Source organism: Tursiops truncatus, chromosome 2, assembly GCF_011762595.2.
Source record: "Tursiops truncatus isolate mTurTru1 chromosome 2, mTurTru1.mat.Y, whole genome shotgun sequence".
Lineage (NCBI taxonomy): Eukaryota > Metazoa > Chordata > Mammalia > Artiodactyla > Delphinidae > Tursiops > Tursiops truncatus.
Window position 1 is genome coordinate 85,408,543 of NC_047035.1, and position 13,264 is coordinate 85,421,806.

General features: G+C 45.8%; 1 protein-coding gene and 1 non-coding gene across 20 annotated transcripts in view; one reads left to right on the top strand and one right to left on the bottom strand.

The window, feature by feature from the left end:
• Window positions 1-359: 359 nt before the first annotated feature.
• LOC117311489 (small nucleolar RNA SNORA11) lies at window positions 360-489 on the bottom strand. The gene has a single exon (XR_004525685.1). It is a non-coding gene; the product is annotated as a small nucleolar RNA SNORA11 (small nucleolar RNA).
• Window positions 490-1,165: 676 nt separating this feature from the next.
• Window positions 1,166-13,264, top strand: part of STARD9 (StAR related lipid transfer domain containing 9) — a 134,640-nt gene continuing 122,541 nt past the window's right edge. For 18 of the 19 annotated variants that reach the window (XR_012330072.1, XR_012330075.1, XR_012330076.1 and 15 more), the window contains exons 1-3: window positions 1,166-1,297; window positions 5,675-5,744; window positions 7,534-7,650. Coding sequence is in view for 14 of the 19 variants with exons in the window: in XM_073800817.1 (XP_073656918.1) it covers window positions 1,251-1,297; window positions 5,675-5,744; window positions 7,534-7,650 (234 nt within the window). In the remaining 5 variants the exon portion in view is untranslated. The remainder of the gene's footprint in view (window positions 1,298-5,674; window positions 5,745-7,533; window positions 7,651-13,264) is intronic. The other variant, XM_073800822.1, reaches the window with a different exon arrangement.

Here is a 13,264-nt window from a genome sequence, read left to right on the forward strand (position 1 = left end):
GTATGGAGACATAAAATCATTATAATGTCATACAAAGTATTTTCACCGCTTATAACAACTTCTGTACTCTATGTATTCATCTCTCCTCTCCCCCCAAATCCTGGCAACCATTGATCTTTTTATTGTCCCCATAGTTTTGCCTTTTCCAGAATGGCACATAGTTGGAATCTATTTTTTTTTTTCCTTTAAAAGAGAGGTTCAAAGCCTTTATGTCTGTAAGACTATTCATGGCCCACCCACGCGTGGACCTGACAGGCTCTAGGTGGCAAACTCCCCCACTAAATACCGTAGCTTTCCTTCCAATACTGAGCCCTGTCGCACTGGTCCTGCCCAGCAGCCACGTGGAGGTGCAGGGGAACACGTGTTGGGTGTTTGCTCATAGGAAGGCCACAAGCTTTGTGCCGCTTCTCACAATGAACCCAGATTCCTGTCGGGGGTGTTGTAAACACACGAGCCATTTCTTCAGGCCCCCTGCTCTGAGCACACCCCAAGTAGCTATTTCTTGGATTAATTAATGAACCAGTTCGGTCCGATAGTCTTCCCGCCACAATCACGAACTCTGTCAGGGTGGCTATGAGCTTCCAGCACGATCAAGAGAAGCTCGCCTGCGAGCACTCTAAACTCCTTCATCTCCCGTGCCTCTTCAAAGAAAGGCGATGCCCTTTGCAGGGAACTGCAAAAACATCGGTGTTCCCCATTTCATTTCTGCTCCTAAAATTTAACCACTGAATTAACAGCTCAGGCGAACGCAGCGAATAAAAGTATTTAGCAAATTACTTTGTAAACTGTCTTTGTAGTCTGTCTGTAAACTAACTTAAATTTAACGGATTTACTCCACTTTATACCACCGTCGCACGGCGGGAAAACAAAAGCTAGTTCCCAGTAGGCGGGAGCCGGCCCCAACCAGCCAGGATCTGCGCCCTCCCACCCCCGACAGGATTGGTCCAGGCTCCGCAGGCACCGCCCTGGTCGGGCAGCCTGCGCCCTCGTGGGCGGGGCCGTCCCGTGAGGCGCGTGGGAGGAGCGAGGCGGGGCGGCCCGGGCGCCTTCCAGTCCACCGAGCTCAGGATTGGCTGAGGTTCGGCAGGCACAGCCGCGGCCGGGCATCCGCCCGCATATGGGCGGGGTTGTCTCGTGAGGCGCGTGGGGCAGGCGGGGCTGGGCTGGGCTGGGCTGGGGCTCGGCTTGGGGCTGGCGTTGGGGATGCTGCAGCTGGGCCGACCTGCGGGACTTGAGCCTTGGCCTAAGGGATGGCCAACGTGCGGGTGGCCGTGAGAGTCCGGCCCCTCAGCAAGAGGTGAGTCTGGGAGGGAGGGGGCGCCTGAGGCGTCAAATGAGCTGAGAGGAGGGCGAGGTCCTCGCCTCTCCCTCCAGTGATTCTGGCGCGGAGAAATCAGACACAAAGTGGCCCAAGGGTCCAGCGTCCGGAAACTGTAAAAGCCTGGCGGGACAAAGCCTCGCTCGGGTTGGGTTTTCAATTAGTGCCCTGGCGGGGAGCGGTTAGTGGATAGCCTCAGGGTGGCCTACCCTGTGTCCCTGGAGTCCTGCCAGCAGGAGTTTTGAGGGGCCGCGGCTCCAGTCTTTTTTTTTTTTTAACATCCTTTTTGGAGTATAATTGCTTTACAATGGTGTGTCAGTTTCTGCTTTATAACAAAGTGAATCAGCTATATGTATACATATATCCCCATATCCCCTCCCTCCCACCCTCCCTATCCCACCCCTCTAGGTGGTCACAAAGCACCGAGCTGATCTCCCTGTGCTATGCGGCTGCTTCCCACTAGCTATCTGTTTTACATTTGGTAGTGTATATATGTACATGCCACTCTCTCACTTCATCCCAGCTTACCCTTCCCCCTTCCCGTGTCCTCAAGTCCATTCTCGACGTCTGTGTCTTTATTCCTGTCCTGCCCCTAGGTTCTTAAGAACCTTTTTTTTTTTTCCCATATATATGTGTTAGCATACGGTACTTGTTTTTCTCTTTCTTGATGCATGGTGTGGGCCTTTCTCCCTGGGTACACCGAGAAGGGCTGGGAAAGGGGGAGAGGGATCGGGCGGTCTCCTGTCTCTCCTTGGTGGCTCTGGAGTACCTGTGAGGAATGGGGCAGAATTGTGTGCGTGCCTGTGTGCACATGGGTTTCTCTGTGAAGATGTGGAGGAAAGCAGATTGTAAGGTATGAGAGGGAAACGGAGGCTCAGAGAGATGGTGGTTTCATTCGGTGCTCGACAGCAGAACTGGCAAGAAGGGGAAGTTGTTTTAACTCCTTCCCGCAACGTAGTCAGTGCCCATTTCCTCATGCGTGAATCTGATCCTGCACTTCTCAGCTGTTGAGGCATCCAGGGTCCGGCCGCATAATTTCTTTCCCTTCTTACTGATTTTCCACTCATAGGTTTGGAAAGTCAGGGAAGGCTTCACAGAAGGGTTGGTGCTTGAACCCAAACGCTTTTAAAAGAGCTGCTAGAGTCTGCTGACAGGTGGAGAAGGTGTAAAGAGCACTCCGTGAGAACACTTGAGAGCGAAGGACTTAGGCTGTTAGGAAACAGAAAAGTTTCAGTTGTTTGAGGAGAGGGTGTGTGGAGGGAGATGAGTAGTAGGAGATAAAGCTGGCAGAATGTGGTTTGGGACCTGAAGGCACATATTGGAACTATTTGGGAGGCACAGACTCAGTTAACAAAGTCATTGGATCTTATGTGGTACTTGGAAAGAAATCTTAGAGGTCAAGCTTCCATTCTTAATTTTTCCAGATGAGAAAATGGTCTTGTTTGAGATCTAAAAGTAGGTAAGAGCCGAGATTCCTTTCACCAGACCAAGCCGCTCCTTCCTGAGATAACAGAAAAGTTGGACTTCTTTCTCAGATGCCTGTTTGCTCAGTAGGACTAGAATAGACCATCAGTAAAATGATAATATGGGAAATGGCTTTGGTGCCCTCCCTTCTACCTCACAGTTGTTTCCCATAATCAGAAAATCCATGTCTCATTATAAGATGCTGCCCCTTGTTTGTCCCAAATCACCCATCATTGAGAAAACATGTTTTCTTCTGCCAATACTGTAGGCTCTGGAACACTAGCCACTGCTCTGGCAAAAGTTACTTTTCATGCACTATATTCCCTTTCTGTGCTCTTCTTTTTAAATCTGTGAAATAGTGTAACTACTTTAATGGGTTTTTTTTTGTGAAGATCAAATGAAAGGGTATATTAAAAATACTTAGAACAGAGCCTGGCTCATTTTAAGTGTCCAGTAAAGTGCTAGCTATATAATTTTTAACAGCTTTTATTCCTCCCTCTTCTTAGCTGTCTTTTTTTTTTTTAAGTTTTACAAATGAATAGATCAGTGGAAATGGCTTGGTTATTTTCTCCTCTAGGGCAGTGATTCTCAAATTATAGGAGACATACAGTCCACCTGGGAAGCTTGTTATAATGCAAGTTGTTAACAGGAGTTCCAATTAACTAGCCCCACCTTCTCCCATAATTCTGATGAAGGTAACCTGTGGACCACACTTTGAGAAACACTGCCCTAGGAGTAACCGTGTAACTGAGGATTTATTCCTGTGCAAAATCTTTAACCCTAACGAATGAATGCCTGTTGGTAGAATTCAGGACCCAGAGACATCAGTAGACTTCCTATGAGCTCTGTGCAGTCCGCTGCCCAGTTGAGGTTGGTGCCCTTTCTTTCCCTTCTGCTCAACTTTAATTTGTCCTCATTTTGTTTTAGAATATTTTGGAAGCACTAGATTACCAATGGCAGTGGTCCAGGCAGGGGAAGGGCAGCATCTCACCCACCTTTAGTGCCATATCTTTCTGTCAGGAGGTCAAGTTCAAGACCCTTTTTTCTTTTGGCTGCTTTATGCTAAAAAGTCCTAGATAAATCCTCAAAAAAGGGCTTACTTTAAAAAATTAAATAGATTTGCAAATGTTATTGCATATTTTCCCCCTTATTTTCTTTATTGTGCAAATTTACTATATCCTGTGTATTTTATAGTGGGTGGAGGGAGAATAAAACCTACTTTTAAATGCAGAGAGGAAAAAAATTATCTTAACACCAAAGATGAAAGATTTTCTTTAGGAGAGCTGAGGGCTGGGGGCAGGAGGTGTAATTTTATGATCCTGGGGGACAAAGAATATCCCTGCTGCCTTAAGTACTGTCTTGTATGAAATGTGAAAGAAAGAGCATCAGGGCCTTGAGGAAACTTAAGTAACAGAAATGTCATCACCTGGGAGAGGGAAATTTTTTATCCAGGGCTTTATCCCAAACACACTGATAGGTTTAAAAAAATAATCTTAAATGTAAAGACCCCTGTCTCACTGTGCAGCCCTTGCCATCCCCCAGCCCCCAAATCCTCACGGTCACATCCTGGAAACCCTGAGGAAAGATAAAAATGAGACTGAATATATTTGCTCAACTTTCAGGTCTCAGGCCAGGAGTAATTGAATTGATAACTTTCTTTGTAGTAGAAAAAGTGCCCATGAGTTAACTCTCATCTATTAACATTCTGACCTTAAGCACTTTAGCTAAAGTTCTTTATGTTGTGAAAAAGGATTTCATATCTAGAATGGAGTGTATTCCATTCATTTTGGCCTTAAGGTATATGGGTCGTATGGATTAAGCCCCTTAAAGTGAATTTAGGGGTTGGATAGTTGTTAGCAGTGTTACTACAGAACTGCAAGTTTAGGAAGATTCTTAAGGATCTTGGCTCTCATTCTGATTTAGGAAGACATAAGGAAAGGATTTGGGAAGTGTGTTCTCAGGTCTCAACAGAGAGGACTCCAAAACCTTTTTTGTTATTTTCTGTGCTCAGAATATCAGAGAAAATGAGAAGTGATGCTATGCTGTGTGCTGAGCAGAGGATATTCTCCACGGTTTCCAAGCCCGATTTCTAAGTCATATGGCTTTGTGGTTAGACAGATCTGGGTTGAAATTTCAGCTCTTCCACTGCTAGCTGTGTGACCTTGGACAAGTTACATAATTTCTCACAGCCTTGGTCTTCATTCTGAAAAAATGAAGATATGTTAGGAAGCTATGTCAGGAGGGTGTGTTAAGAGGATTGCATAAGATGAAGTATAGTACATACTCTACTTAATACAGTGCCTGGCACATAGAGGGTGCCCAACAACGGTGACTCTTCACTGTTCCCAAGCCAAATTCTAATAATCCAGGGAAGTGTGCCAACTAGGGGACTGCTTGATATGATGCTGGTAGCCATTAATGGAGGTGGACACCCCAGTTATGGCGACAGCAGTAGGGAAACACTTTGTCCCAATAGCGCTGTTCTCAGCTGCTCTTTTCTTTCTTTTTTTTAAAAAATAAATAAATTTATTTATTTATTTATGGCTGCATTGTGTCTTCGTTGCTGTGTGTGGGCTTTCTCTAGCTGCGGCGAGCGGGGGCTACTCTTCGTCGTGGTGCACAGGCTTCTCATTGCAGTGGCTTCTCTCGTTGTGGAGCACAGGCCCTAGGCGCACGGGCTTCAGTAGTTGTGGCCCACGGGCTCAGTAGTTGTGGCCCATGGGCTTAGTTGCTCTGCGGCATGTGGGATCTTCCCAGACCAGGGCTCAAACCCGTGTCCCCTGCATTGGCAGGTGGATTCTTAACCACTGTGCCACCAAGGAAGTGCCTCTTTTCTTGATTAACTTAAAGAAGCAATATTTCTTCTCATATGGGTTATGTTTTGTTTTCTAGGGAGACCAAAGAAGGGGGAAGAATTATTGTGGAAGTTGATGGCAAAGTGGCAAAAATCAGGAATTTAAAGGTAAGCGTGAAATTGTTTTCCTTTTTCTTTCCACTGAGGAGCTAGTATTATTACAGGGCTTCTGTGGGTGAAGGTGGGTATGTGAATGTGTTTAGAGAGGGGGATTGGGAGAGGGAAGGGCATGTATGGTGAATTGTGGGAAGAGCTTTGAGCAACCACAAAGCAAATATAAAAATACAGCAGGAAAGAAGTTCCAGGGATGTGGCTGCTGCAGCCCAAGTTCTATCAAGTGGGGTACAGCTGTTTTGGAAACTGGTCAGTAGTTGTTCTGAAAGTAAACACTAAGAGTGTTATGGGGGCTGTGGCCAACTGGAATCATGCTGGGGACAATCCATGCATATATTTAACTCACTCGACCACCAGTTAGACTTCGGCTCAAGTCTCTTATTGGATATCACTTCATCTAGAAGCATTACCAGGCTTTTAGTATCCATCTGCTAATGCAGGACTCTTCTTTTGGCCGTAGTGAAGGCGAAGTAAGAGACTTTAGATCTCAGAAGAGAGTCAGTCACTAGCCCGAGTTTTGCTACAAATTCTCTTTTACAGATCTGACTGATCTTTGAGTCACGATCGGACAAGTACTGGCAACTTCCTCCCCTACCCTTCACCCCTTCCTAGGGCTAATTTCCTCCATCCCATTCCTCCATTTCCCAGGCCAGTGGAAGTGGAAGGGATTCTTTCGAAAGAACAAATGGCCCTTGAGCAGTGGAGAGGGATGGGGCAGCCGGCCATGTGACTATTGCTGTGGTCAGCTTGCAGGTGGTACTGAGCATTCCTGAGAGCTGAGGAAGCTGACTTGCAGGACGAGGGTTATCTGGATCCCAGGGCCCCCAGCCATGCCCACTCTTGTGTTACTCCTCTGATGTGATCTGTTACTTTTTGTCAGTAGCTCTCTGCTGAAAGAGAAGCCTGCCAGACTTTCAACAGGAGCTCCCCGGGGACAAAAGACCTTTCATTCTCTGCTGTCTCTTATTTATGTCTCTGTTGCCTAATCACTTCAGCTGCTTTGTTCTGAGAGCCCATATTTTTCGTTCTTAAGAATAAATTCTGGCCAAGATCAAACTCTAATCTGCCCCCTGCACACCTCGCTGACTGCTTACTTCACTGAGGCCAGTTATCCACTAAGAATCTCTTAGTCATTCTGGCAGCCTCATTCTATTGTGGCTTATGGTACCTAGTTCAAAGGATTGTTTCTCCCTGTCCAGAGTCTAAATTTTAAATAGTAAGATAGGCATTTCTGTGAATAATGCCATTCTCCCCAGTACCTGGAGGTCACTACAGTTCTAAGCTCTGGCTCTGCCCTCATCTACCTTGGGCAGTTGGAGTGGTCCTAACTCTTCTGTCCAACATGCTTTCTCATTCACTGGGGGTGGATACCCCAAAGACCTCTGTGTTTGCCCTAGGTTGATAGAGCCTGTCAGGCCCAGGGACTGAATTACTCATGTACTACCAGTATCTTCTACAGAAATACTTAGAGAAGAAATGATAGTAAGAAGAAGAGGCCCAGAGAAGGAAAGGCTTTTTCTCCCAAGCTGTCTCATGCCTCATAGGGCTGGTTCGTATGTGGGTTGATATGTGATAGTATGATAGACAGGCATTTAATTCTCTGGGGCTTCATTGTACCTAACAAGATGAAAACAAAGGTTACTTTTTCTTTTTCAGGTAGATATGATAAAGATTCTCATGATCAGTCCAGGTATCTCTAGCTACAGCAGAGAGGAATCAAGTGCTACTGGCCAGATTCTGATATTATAGTAGAGAAGACACTGGATCCTATGTTTGATTTTAGGTGGACGGTCGACCCAGTGGCTTTGGCGACTCCCGGGAGAAGGTTGTGGCATTTGGCTTTGATTACTGCTACTGGTCAGTCGACCCAGAGGACCCCCAGCATGCATCTCAGGATGTGGTAATGTCATTTTTCCTTCATTCTCCCCAGCTCTTTATAATTGGATAGTTATTGGGAAATTAACATGGAATCTGGGCCCTAGCTATTTCTTACTTATGGTAGTTTGGTCAGAAACTAATGATGTTTTGATCTGGGAAGTGGTAGTGAGAGGCATCAGTTGCAGAAAGAGCAAAGGAGATAAGAAAAGACTGCTTGTTGAGGGCACGGAAATTGACTAGTGTCCATTTAGGCTTGGACCTCCGTCTGATTCAGATGGGTATGAGGTAGTTCAGGCAGTGTTCTGCTCCTGTGGTAGGTGAATGGGCTCACCTCAAACTTGACCTTGTGTTGTATGCAGCAGAAGGGCCCATGAGTCGTAGAGACTGGTATCTTCTTTGATTCTTAGGCTTGTGCTCCTAGGCTGAGTGTAAAGGGCTGGACAGTTAGTCTGCCAGCCTGGAATGTATGTAAGAGGCGAATTCCGTTCATCTGCTGAGGATTGAGAGGATGAGCCAAGCCTGTACTGGCTGGTGCTGTAGGTCACCCTTCCTGCTGATTAGCTCTCCCGTAAGTTTCTGAGGCAGCAGGTCTGGCCAGGTGGGTCTACAGGACTTCTCTCTGTTTCTGTGAAGCAGCAGCCTTGTCCTGGTTGGAGCACTGTCAAAGGTCATGCATTTAGTCCCCATGATGTCCAGCAAGCCTTGCCTGATTCAAGTCTGTGACCACAAACAATAGTCCTCACCCTAGTAGCTGCCAGGGTCCTTTCTAAAATTAGAAAAATCATTTATTTGGCCTTTCAGATGTTCTTTCTTACATGTGAAAGAGAATACTAGAGGAATATGTCTTTAGGAAAAAACATTGAAAATGGAAAAATTTGGGGGAGAACCCTAGACAACCATTGCCTATCAGTGCATACATCTTTGAATAAAAAGCCAAAGTGTGTCTTCTGCTAAGTATGTTAGTCTTTTGTGAAACTTTTCCTAATTATGCCAAAGAAACAATGTTATCAAGCCTGAGTGACTTGGAGGACAGCATAGGCATACCTCATTTTATTGCACTTTGCTTTATTGCCTTAATGGATACTGCATTTTTTACAAATTGAAGGTTTGTGGCAACCCTGCATCAAGCAAGTCTATCCGTGCCATTTTTCATAACATTTATTCACTTTGTGTCTCTGTGTCATATTTTGGTAATTCTCGTAATATTTATAACTTTTTCATTATTATTATATTTTTTATGATGATCCCCGGTCAGTGATCTTTGACGTCACCACTATGACTCACTGATGGCTCAGATGATGGTTAGCATTTTTTAGTCATAAAGAATTTTCAAATTAAGGTATGTTCAGTGCTTTTTAGACATAATGCTATTACACACTTAGTAGACTGCAGTATAGTGTAAACATGACTTTTGTCTGCACTTGGAAACCAAAAAATGCATGTGACTGGCTTTGTTGCAATTATTTGCTTTATTGTGTTGGTCTGGAAGCGGACCTGTAACATCTCCGAGGTCTGCCTGTACTGATTTTCTGCTGATACAGACTTCTGAAGATGATTGAACTTCTGAAGATGATTGGATAATTCTAAACCATGGAAGTATAATTCCCCATCCATCCCTTTTGAGGGGAACATGTGGAAACAAGACCCTAGACCACTGTGAGATTTGTTGTTTCAGTGGGTCCCTTCTATTATAATATGAGCACCCCACTTTTTTTTTTTTTTTTTTTCGGTACGCGGGCCTCTCACTGTTGTGGCCTCTCCCGTTGTGGAGCACAGGCTCCGGATGCGCAGGCTCAGCGGCCATGGCTCACGGGCCCAGCTGCTCCGCGGCATGTGGGATCTTCCCGGACCAGGGCATGAACCCGTGTCCCCTGCATCGGCAGGCGGACTCTCAACCACTGCGCCACCAGGGAAGCCCGAGCACCCCACTTTTGTAGTCACAGTGTGTTTGCTGTAAATGCTCAGCAGAAAGGGGCAGTGTGGGTATTACCTGGCCCCTACCAAGTCTTCTCCATCCTTTGGAGGATGAGGGCACTGGCAGGTCCAGGCTTATCTTGTGGCCCTTGACTTTTATCCCAGCACTCAAGCAGGTATGAGGTATCTGGTTACTGGTGTTTGTATTGTTCCACTGAGATCCTCCAAGAAGAGCCAGGAAAGGAAGTGACTCTCAAATAAAAGCATGGGACTCCTAAAGCAGTTCACCGTTGTGACAGTATTTGTGGTATCGAAGACAGTGGTCTTTCTATTAGCAGAAAGTGTGAGCATTCTGATGGCTCTTTCCATCCTTCTTGATCATAGCATACTTAGGACTGTTCTGTACATAAGAAACATTATCTATTTTGTGTAACATATTTTGGGTTTTCTTTTTTTTTTTTTTTTTTTTGCGATATGCGGGCCTCTCACTGTTGTGGCCTCTACCCTTGCGGAGCACGGGCTCCGGACGCGCAGGCTCAGCGGCCATGGCTCACGGGCCCAGCCGCTCCGCGGCATGTGGGATCTTCACGGACCGGGGCACGAACCCATGTCCCCTGCATCAGCAGGCGGACTCTCAACCACTGCGCCACCAGGGAAGCCCTGTGTAACATTTGATAGATAATCTGGGAAGTATGTGTAAACTAAACAAAACTACATATCTATATCTATATATCAGCAAGCCCAGGTATAATTTTGGTATGAGGCTCACTTTTTATATTTATGTAGCTTAAGTGTATAAAATAGCCTAGTGGAAACCCAGAAGCCCATAGAGGAGGGGAATTCATAAATATGATTCCTTTTCTGTTGCCTGATTTGAAGTTCAATGGAAAGATCAAATGGCATTTGGACAGGAAGCCTGTGCAGAGAGATAAAACCAGTGTCTCCTAAGGTTTATTCTGGCTTGTTTACTAATTGTCTAAGGCACTCATTGGTTACGAGAGGGAAGGAAAGGAATCTCTGTCACAGGCTGGAGAAGGGCCAGAGGTCCCAGAATGGTGGCAAGACTAACATCCACATGATTTGGTTGGAGGGACTCATCGCTTTGACCCAGAAATTGGAGCCCAGTCTTAACCCTAATCATTACGGCTCTGAAGTCACCAGGGATAGGAAAGGCAGATTATCATAAAATCATAGGACTTGGCATAAGAAAGCATTTAGATGTCATCTGTTTCATCTTCTCCCAAAGTACAGCAGTCCTCTCTACTGTCTTTGTGATCGTATTTTGGCGGGTGGGGGGAAAGGGGCCAGTCTTATTGAAGTATAATTTTGGCACAGTAAAATTCACCATTTAGTGTACAGTGTACAGTTCTGTGAGTTTGGACAAACACATACAGTTGTATAACTTACACTACAATAAGTATATAAAACAGTGCATCATCCCCCAAATTCCTTCATGTCCCTTCGTAGTCAGACTGTTCTTACCCACCCAGCCCCTGGCAACTGCTGATCTGTTTTCTTCCCTACAGTTTTGTCTGTTCCATAATGTTGTATAAATGTAATAAAATAGTATGTAGGCTTTTGAGTCTGGCTTACTTAGCATGATGTATCAATGCATGATATTCACCTCTGCTGTTGTGTGTACCACGTATCATTCTGATCTATTCAGACTCATTTACGTCATCTTCTTGCCCTAAAGAAACCTCATGGCTTTGGAAACACCAACTCTAATTGCACAGAGTAAGAGACCAAGTCCCTGGAGGACTGTGCCTCCTTTTGTGAAGGAAGGACTGTCATCACCCTCAGAAGAACAGCACTGATTTCAGAATATCCAGATATCTGAGGGGAAATTTTCCCCACGGGCCTTAGGGGGATTTTTGAGCAATATCATAAGGCATTGCTTGATGGATGTTGACAAGAAGTCACATGTTCAGTGTTGGTGTTGCTTTCTCCTCGTAGTCTCTTAGAGCGTTAGAACTTGAAGGGCACTTAGCAGTCATCTAGGCCAGGCTTCCCCAACCTTAGCACTGTTGATATTTTGGCTGGTTAATTCTTGGTTGTAGGGAGTCTGTCCTGGGCATTGCAGAATCTTTAGCAGGATCCCTGGCCTCTACCCATTAGGTGCTGGTAGCAGTCCCAATCGTGACAATGAAAAATGTTTCCAGGCAAGGCCCACTCATCTAGGCCACCCTCTCCTGTTCCAGATACAGCGTGTAACTTACATGGTCTTATACAGGCAGTTAATGCCAAAGTGGGACTGGACCTTTGCCTGCTGTGGTGGCCTTTGCATTGCATTGTGCCACTCTACCTCCCTCTCTTTATGTTTATGTTACAGCCTCAAAAGATAGGTTCAAGATTAAAATTCATTTGTGCTTTAGCACTTCCCAGTCCTTAGTGGTGACACACTTGAATACACAGATCAGGTGTCAACAAATATGAGCCTCTAGAGAGCAAATCGGCTACTGCAAGTTCTGCTGAGAGGCAGCTTCCTTGTTAAATATCTATAGACTCTAAGTGTTTATCATTTCATTTGACTTTCTTCCAAAATCTATTAACCCTATATTATTTACTCCATTTTATAGATAAGGAAACCGAGCCGCAGAACGGCTACAAGACTTGCCTGAGTCACTTAACCAGTAAGTGGTAGAGCAGGGATTCAAAGCCAAGACTGTCCGGCTCTAAATTCTATGTCGTGTCCACCAAGCCTCACTGACTCTCAAAATTAAACAAATCTCATTCGGTCTGCTAGTGACCTGGTCCTCTCTTTATGCATATTATCTAATTTAATCCCTTCAACAGCCTGAAAGGTAGAAGATTTTATTCTTCTTCTATAGTTGAGGAAATTTAGGATAAGAGCGATATGATCGGCCCAAAGTCACACAATAAGAAAATGAGTCTTAGATTTGAAAACAGGATCATCTGAATGCAAAGTTCATATTCTTTACTAAACTACAGTGTAAAAAGATAAAAAGACGGATATAGGAAAAGGAAGAGATGGAAAGTTGAGGAGAGAGGGTGAAGGGAAAGAGAGAGAGAGAGAAAAGTTTATAGTGAATGGGGACTAGCAGGGGATTATACTACCTGACTTGTCCATTACCCCATGACCCTGATGTCATCAGCATCCTATTCTTTTTTTTAAAAATTTATTTATTTTGGCTGTGTTTCGGGTCTTCGTTGCTGTGCACGGGCTTTCTCTGGTTGCTATGAGCAGGGGCTACTCTTTGTCGTGGTGCGCGGGCTTCTCATTGTGGTAGCTTCTCTTGTTGCGGAGCGTGGACTCTAGGCGCGCAGGCTTCAGTAGTTGTGACACACAGGCTCAGTAGTTGTGGCTCGTGGGCTCTAGAGCGCAGGCTCAGTAGTTTTGGTGCACGGGCTTAGTTGCTCCGCGGCATGTGGGATCTTCCCGGAGCAGGACTCGAACCCGTGTTCCCTGCATTGGCAGGCGGATTCTTTTTTTTTTTTTTTTTTTTTTGCGGTACGCGGGCCTCTCACTACCATGGCCTCTCCCGCCGCGGAGCACAGGCCCCGGACGCGCAGGCCCAGCGGCCACGGCCCATGGGCCCAGCCACCCCGCCGCACACGGGATCCCCCTGGACCAGGGCATGAACCCATGTCCCCCGCACCGGCAGGCGGACTCCCAACCACTGCGTCACCAGGGAAGCCCGGCAGGTGGATTCTTAACCACTGCACCACCAGGGAAGTCCCCAGCGTCCCATTCTTAAGGG